Source organism: Erpetoichthys calabaricus, chromosome 3 (genome assembly GCF_900747795.2).
Source record: "Erpetoichthys calabaricus chromosome 3, fErpCal1.3, whole genome shotgun sequence".
Lineage (NCBI taxonomy): Eukaryota > Metazoa > Chordata > Cladistia > Polypteriformes > Polypteridae > Erpetoichthys > Erpetoichthys calabaricus.
The window spans coordinates 30,813,428-30,821,196 of record NC_041396.2 but is presented as its reverse complement, the minus strand read 5'-3'; the positions used below and the strand labels follow the sequence as shown (position 1 = coordinate 30,821,196).

The 7,769-nt window shown below is 45.4% G+C and overlaps 1 protein-coding gene across 1 annotated transcript in view; it reads left to right on the top strand.

The window, feature by feature from the left end:
- The first annotated feature begins 1,717 nt into the window (after window positions 1-1,717).
- The window catches only part of lhfpl5a (LHFPL tetraspan subfamily member 5a), a 47,704-nt gene continuing 41,652 nt past the window's right edge, over window positions 1,718-7,769 (top strand). Inside the window, exon 1 of the mRNA XM_028796545.2 lies at window positions 1,718-2,367. Coding sequence (XP_028652378.1) covers window positions 1,956-2,367 — 412 coding nt within the window. The 5' untranslated portion in view covers window positions 1,718-1,955. The remainder of the gene's footprint in view (window positions 2,368-7,769) is intronic.

Here is a 7,769-nt window from a genome sequence, read left to right as displayed (position 1 = left end):
GTATGTTTATCCTGTGTAGGGTGTCTGATTTAGGTATACATGACTCACAATCACAAAGAATTGATGACCAAATATAATGTTTTAGAATCTGAAGCTTCCATTTTAGATTGAACTGTCTATGACAAAAAGGATATTTTTAACTTTTATAAAAGCAAAACATGCCTGTTCAGTTGTAGTTCTTATGTTCATCTTAGTGTCAAAGTAGTCGTCTACCATTGCAGATATTTGTATTTCTGGAGGCCAGGATTCATGTCCTGAGTGCTCCCTGCATGAAGTTTACATGTTCTCTCTTTGTCCATGTTGGTTTCCTCCCAAAGTCCAAACACATAAAGGTTAATGTGAACTGGCAATGGTAAATTGGCCCTAGTGTGTGTGTGTGTGTGTGTGTGTGTGTGTGTGTGTGTGTGTTCACCCGGAAACAGACTGGCACACTGTCCAGGGTTTGTTCCTACCTTGCACCCGATTCTGCTTGGGATGCAGAGCTGGCTCTACCATTTAGATGAACTAGGTGGTCATCTACAGCAGCAAAACACTAAGTGACTTACAAACACATGGACTCGATACAACTGTCTGATTTGTATTAACCCTCCTATATTGTTTTATATTATTTTCACATACTCTTGGGGAACCCAAAAAAATCCACATAAAAGGTCCCATAAAGAACCTTTATTTATTGATAATGGGCTCCATAAATAACCATGAACACATTATAAAAGGTATGTGAAATATCAATAGGTTCCTGATTTTAAAAGGGCTCTCACTGCATACAATAACACAGCCTATGTTCAGGCTTCCATAATCTGCTGTATCCTGCTAGGTAGCCTACTAAACATTAACAATGTCTGCTTTGGCCACACTTTACATAGATGAACCTAACAGTAGATAGATTAACCTAACACTCACATCTCAAAGCCCAAAGAACCAATTTCATGTGCAAAGAACCCTTTCCAGAATGAACTGGTTCATTGTCAAGCAATGGAACAACACAACCCATGGTCAATATTTCTGATTCCCATTGTCACAATATCTGACACGTTACGTTGCACCTGAATGTTCGCCTTTAAATAACAGCTCGGCTAACTGCCTGGACTACAGGAGGTTTTCTTTAACTCAGCTGCTTAGGTCATTTGAGCATCGGGTCGCAGCTGGAGACCGGATCTACAGCGTTGCTTCGGATTAACCCGATCTCCGCTACAATGGAGTGTGACAGCGGCAATAAAAGATTAACAGGGGGTGTGTGAGCTCGTTGAACGTGCGAGCCTAGAAACTGACGCGATCGCATCGTCCCGGCAGACAGCAGTGACGCTGGCTGACAATTACGTCGCTCGTCCGCGGGACAGCGGTGACGCTCAGAGCGTTGAGTTTCAGCGCTCGTTTACAAGCGAAAGACGAGCTGCCTGCCGGCGCCAAGGACAAACTCGATCTCTACTGCAATATCAATGAGTTGATGTGTCCTAAATAATTGATACATTGTGGAACGGGTGTACAGTGTTAATTAATGCATATAACTTGCGATGGTTCTAAAAGGTTGTTTTATTGTAATGTATACACTATTAGTAATTATAAATTGTATTTTGCACAAAAGTCTCCTTCACCGTATTGAGAACGCGCGTCTCTTCTTCTGCTTCTCCTTCACTGTGCTTCCCACGAAACGCCATGCTATGCTCGTGCATGCCGCCTAAAGTGCGTGCTCGCGCTCGCCGCGCCTGGCAGGTGGCAGCTGTCCTCGGTGCTGAATCGAAGCCCCGCGTTGTAAGTGTCGGCAGCAGGTGGCGCTTGACCTGCTCGGGTTAAATGAACGTAAGCGGCTCTGACCCCCAAAAGTCCCGCTCGCTTTATGCCAGCCGAGCGCTCGGTGTCCCGGAATGTCTTGCTGCCTTATTAACTGGACCCTGGTCGTAGCCTTTCCTCTCCTAGCTGAACTCAGCTAAGCTTCTCGATCGTTTGCCGCCACCATGGAGAAAATGCTGCCCGCCCGAGAGGCGGCAAAAATCTACCACACGAACTACGTGAGGAATTCCCGTGCCATCGGAGTGCTCTGGGCCATCTTCACTATTTGTTTCGCTATCATTACAGTGGTGTGCTTCATCCAGCCCTTTTGGATCGGGGACAGCATCAACACCCCGCAGGCGGGCTACTTTGGACTCTTTCACTATTGCATCGGGAACGCGCTCACCTCCGAACTGACCTGCAAGGGCAGCGCCTTGGACTTTGGCTCAATCCCGTCCGGAGCTTTCAAGACGGCCATGTTCTTTGTGGGCACAGCCATGCTGCTTGTAGTGGGTTGTATTGTCTGCTTTGTTCTGTTTTTCTTTTGCAACGCAGCCACTGTCTATAAGATCTGCGCCTGGATGCAGCTGGCGTCGGGTGAGTGTTTACGCTTGTATAGCGCCTCGCACGAGCGGGCTGATTACAATCAGTAATATCTTAACTCCCGAAGTTCCATTTAAGAAAACAACTTTATACAGCTAGGCAGACACATAGGGAAATGTCTGAGCGGTACGGTGGCGCAGTGGTAGCGCTGCTGCCTCACAGTAAGGAGACCTGGGTTCGCTTCCTGGGTACTCCCTGTGTGGAGTTTGTTCTCCCCGTGTCTACGTGGGTTTCCTCCCACATGCCGGTTAGGTGCATTGGCGATCATAAATTGTGCTTGGTGTGTGCCCTTTGGTGGCTTTGCGCCCCGCCCAGGGTTTGATTTCTGCCTTGCACCCTGTGTCGGCTGGGATTGGTTCCAGCAGACCCCCGTGACCCAGTAATTAGGATATAGCGGGTTGGATAATGGATGAATGGATGTGTATGTCTCGCAGTGTGGGGTAGTGCCTAAGGCTCTGGTCTCCAAACCCCTCTACTGACGCTGTGACCATGAGAAAGTCACTTCACTTGACTGTACTTTAGTTGAAAAAAAAAGACAAGAAATGTTGCCAAGTGTAACCCTCAAATATTGTAAATCGCAGTAGATTAAGGTGTCAGCCCAATAAGAGAATAAAATGAACAACCACTGAGGAGAGTGTATAGAGCACCTGCCAGGGTGTGTTGAAAAGACATGCAGTTAGGTGAACTGGCGATCCTAAATTGGCCCTAGTGTGTGCTTGGTGCATGGGTGGGGGTGTGAGCCCTGCGATGGACTGGCGCCCTGTACAGGGTTTGTTCCCTGCCTTTCACCCTGCGCTAGTTGGGGTAGGCTCCTGCAGATTCCTGTTCAGGACAAAGCAGATTACAAAATGACCGACTGACATTAGCAATACCATAAAAAAATTGCAGTCTATCCAAAGTTGGCTCCTGCCATGCAGTCAGTACTGCCAGGGTAGGCTCCAGCACCCCACAACCAAGCAACTTTGAGAATGACTGACTGATCGATGAGACCATCCATCCATCCATTGTCCAACCCGCTGAATCCGAACACAGGGTCACGGGGGTCTGCTGGAGCCAATCCCAGCCAACACAGGGCACAAGGCAAGAACCAATCCCGGGCAGGGTGCCAACCCACCGCAGGACACACACAAACACACCCACACACCAAGCACACACTAGGGCCAATTTAGAATCGCCAATCCACCTAACCTGCATGTCTTTGGACTGTGGGAGGAAACTGGAGCGCCCGGAGGAAACCCACGCAGACACGGGGAGAACATGCAAACTCCACGCAGGGAGGATCCGGGAAGCGAACCCGGGTCTCCTAACTGCGAGGCAGCAGCGCTACCACTGTGTCGATGAGACCTTCCAGAACAAAAAATAATGATTAATGTAAATGTATATATAGGTCTTTTTCCATGGAGAAGAAACCAAAGAGATCATTAGTCGCAAATCAAATATAATTTTGAGGTAATAATATGTGAATTACCAAGTAGTGGAAGCTGCAGCCATCAGAGAAGTGTCCCACTTAACAATACCCTGAGCTGTGTATGCACTGGTAGTGCTGCTACCTCACAACATGGACGTTGGGGTTCACATCCCAGGTACGTCCCTACTTGGAGTTTGCATGTTCTCCCCGTGTCCGTTTGGGTTTTCTGTGGGTGCCCCTGTGTCCTCCAATAGTCCAAAGTTGTGCAGGTTAGCTGAGCTGGCCTTGTTAAATTACCTCTAGTGTGTGTGTGTTCACCTGGCACCCTGTCCAGAGGTTGTTCCTGTCTTGTGTCCAGTACTTGCTGAGATGGGCTCCAGCTTCCCTGCAGCCCTGTTCTGAATAAAGGGGGTCTGAAAATGCTTGGATGGATGGATGAACAGTGTACAACAAGAGGGTGAATCTGGGAGGCAGAGCCACCTTGAGACATATTTAATAATTAAGTTAAGTAATAAAACACAAATTAACTTTATGGATGCTCTGAGGTTGGGGATCTGTGCTGGCAATCAGAAGGTTCTCCGGTTCGAATCCCGTAAATGCCAAAAGTGACTGTACTTCGTTGGGCCCTTGAGCGAGGCCCTTAACCTGCAATAGCTTCGTCCTGGGTATGACATTAATCTGCGTCCAGTCCTGCAAGCAGGTCCTCCGACTTGGAGGGAGTAATTAGGAGTAGTCGGTGACAGGATTGGCACTCCAGCCACAGTAAAACACCTCACACTGAGCCATTCCATTCGAAGTAGTGGGGTGCTGAGGTGCTGCACGGCTGCGCTCAGGTCCTAATTTGGGATCCTCAGGTGGTTTCTCGTGTTGTGGGTGCAGTGCATGCTCCTAACCCCTCTCTCTCCCTCCTAACTTTATGTGGAAAAGAGTGGTATTCGGGGAAAAATTAGAACCGATTCTTTTCACAGTAAATATAAATGTGTGTTTTTACATTTATTATCAAAATAAAAAATTAACTAAAGATTTACAACTTGTGCAAATCCTAGACTTTGTGTATTCTAGATAGATAAATAGATAGATAGATACTTTATTAATCCCAAGGTGAAATTCTCACACCAGTGATATTTTCATTTCTTTACCTATAATCAGCTGTCCATCTCTTTACTAAGCCCATGGCGCATATTGAGTTCAGATCCCTGATACTTGCCTACGGAGTAGTCAGTGGGTCACCCCACCTGAGAATATGGAGACACTGGTGGGGTCCGGTGCTCCTTCTCAACCACTCAGGTCTGTTTATGGATGGTATGTGGTGGCACCACCTCTGCATGGCATCAAGTCTCAGTCCAGACTCTATTCATGTGTAGCTCCTAGCTGATGGAACGAGCTGCCCACCTCCATTTGAACTTCTGAGTTCCTCAATGTGTTTAAGAAGCATTTGAAGATTTTCTTGATTGGTGAATTTCTGTCTAACTGATATTAGCTGTTAGGTTTTGTAACCAGGGAATTGTAACTTGTTTGTGTCTTGTCCTGAGCTCCTCACTTGTGACGATCAATTGTGTAACTTAGTCCTCTTTCCCAAACAGTCCCAGACTGATGATTACTTGATTATGTTGAAATCTTTTGTAGAAAAGCATCTGTTAAGCAAATAAATGTAAATGTGAATCTAAGCCACTTGTCCAGTTTCAGACTCATGAGTGTCTGTGGTTACCAAGCCTGGACAGGGTGCCAGTGAGCCACAGAGCTTCATGTTATAGTCATCCGCAATGCCTGTTAAAAATTTTCGCTCCCTTGGATGTTGTTACATTTTATTATTATACAATATTCAATCCCAGTGGATATAATTTGTCTTTTTGACACTGATCAACAGAAGAAGTCTCTTTAATGTCAAAGTGTAAACAGACTGAGATCTGGACTCTGACTCACCCAATTCAGGACGTTAACTTTGCTCTTTTGAAGCCACTCCTATGTGGCTTTCACTTTATATTTGAGGTCGTTGTCTTGCTGGAAAATAAGTCTTCTCCCAAGATGCAAGTATCTTGCAAACCGCATCAGGTTTTCCTCCATGATATCTCCATATTTTGTTGCATCCACTTTCCCCTCACATGCCTTCCAGGTCCTGCTGCAGAAAAGCATCCCCAGAGCCTGATGCTACCACCACCATGCTTCATGATAGGAATGGTGTGTTTTTGATAATGCACAGTGGTCAAACATGACATTTAGTCTGATGGCCAAAAACCTCAATTTTGTTCTCATCAGACTATAAGAACCTTCTTCAAGATGACTCCCATGTACCTTCTGGCAGACTCTAGCCAAGATGTCTTATGTATTTTTTACTTTGCTACTCTCCCATAAAAGTTTGATTGGTGAATCACCTGGGCAACAGTTGCCTGCACAGACTCTCCATTGTGAGCTACTGTAGCTTGTAACTCCTGAGTCATCAAAAGTCTCTTGGTGGTCTCCCTCAGTAGCCTTTGTCTTCCTCCATCACCGAGTTTTTGTGGATAGCCTGCTCTGGGCAGATTTACAGCTCTGCCATACTTTTACCATTTTCATGTCACCATTCCATTCCATGGAGTTGTTTGGAGTGTTGTTTTGTCATCATTGCATAGGTTAGGCCACCATACTGACCCACAACAAGTTGGTCTTTCCACATTTGGGTTCATTTATACTAAAATCCATTGAAACCGCAGACAGATGATCTCCATTCAACTAATTTTGTGACTTCTAACACCAGTTAGCTGCACCAGAGGTATCATATTAAAGGGATGAGTACTTATGTGATCAGTAATTTTTGTGTTTTATGCTTAAATTAGGCCACTTTGCAGAGATCCATTTTCACATTCACCTTAAAGAATCTTTTTTCTGTTGATCAGTGTCAAAAAAGCCAAATTAATCCACTGGGATTTGGTGTTTTGTGACAAGGAAATGTGAAGGCTTCCAAGGTGACAAATACTTTTATAGGCACTGTATGAACCTAACACACACATCTTTGGGATGTGGGATTAAAATGGAAGCACCTGGAACCAAACCTGTGGAGGTCGGCACCAGGATTCAAGCCCAGGACTCCGGTTTTGTGTAGCAGAGGCCTTAATCATGATGCCACCAGATACACTCATCCTTTGACATCACGCATGAGACGATGCTGTAAGAGGAACTGTCAGCCCAAAGTCTCACTTAATAATTAAAAATGTGTTTTACGTGAATGGGCATTTGGGTAGAAAAGTAAGAACCGTCTTATTAATTGCACTGCACATATCTTGATGGGATGGCGGCCAAGACACATTTACTACTAACTGATCTTTATTTGACAAATCTGCCTTTGAGGAATGCATGTGTTATGATCTCCAGTGCACTTAATCATACGAGCAGAATGGAGCACCTTTTATATGAGAGCTGCCACGAGAAAGAATAGGCGTCAGTACACAAGAGGATCTTTCAGCAATGCTATCAAATTTATTGTCTCCATTGCATGAGAAACAGCCTCTGTGGAAAATGAGTGTTATCTTAGCAGCCTCATAAATAATGTAAGGTGAAGTGCCGTGTGTATGCAATGTTTGCCTGGAATATCAGGTATCACACAGGCACATTCTCAAGTTTACAAATGGCTTTCTAACCTCACTTCTTCAAGTCCGTGGTGCAAATCCCAGCCAAGTCCCTGTGAAGCCTATGAGTTCTCCCTGTGCCTGTGTGAGTTCTACACTTTGAACTCCAGTCATCCAGACATCCTAGAGACTCGTATGACAGGTGATCCTTGATGAAAGCTGGAGCCCATCCTGGCAACACCAGCCCTGAATGTGGTGTTAGTCCATCACAGAGCACAGCAGAACCATACACTCACATCAGCTCATCAGAGTCGCTTCTTAGCTTTACCTTATTTTCTTTTTGTAATTCTTGTGTGTGTTTGTAGGGGGTTGTTGTTGTTTGTTATATTTCTTGAGCTTCTCTTAGGCTAAATTTCCCCCTTGGGAGAAATGAAGATCTATCCCCC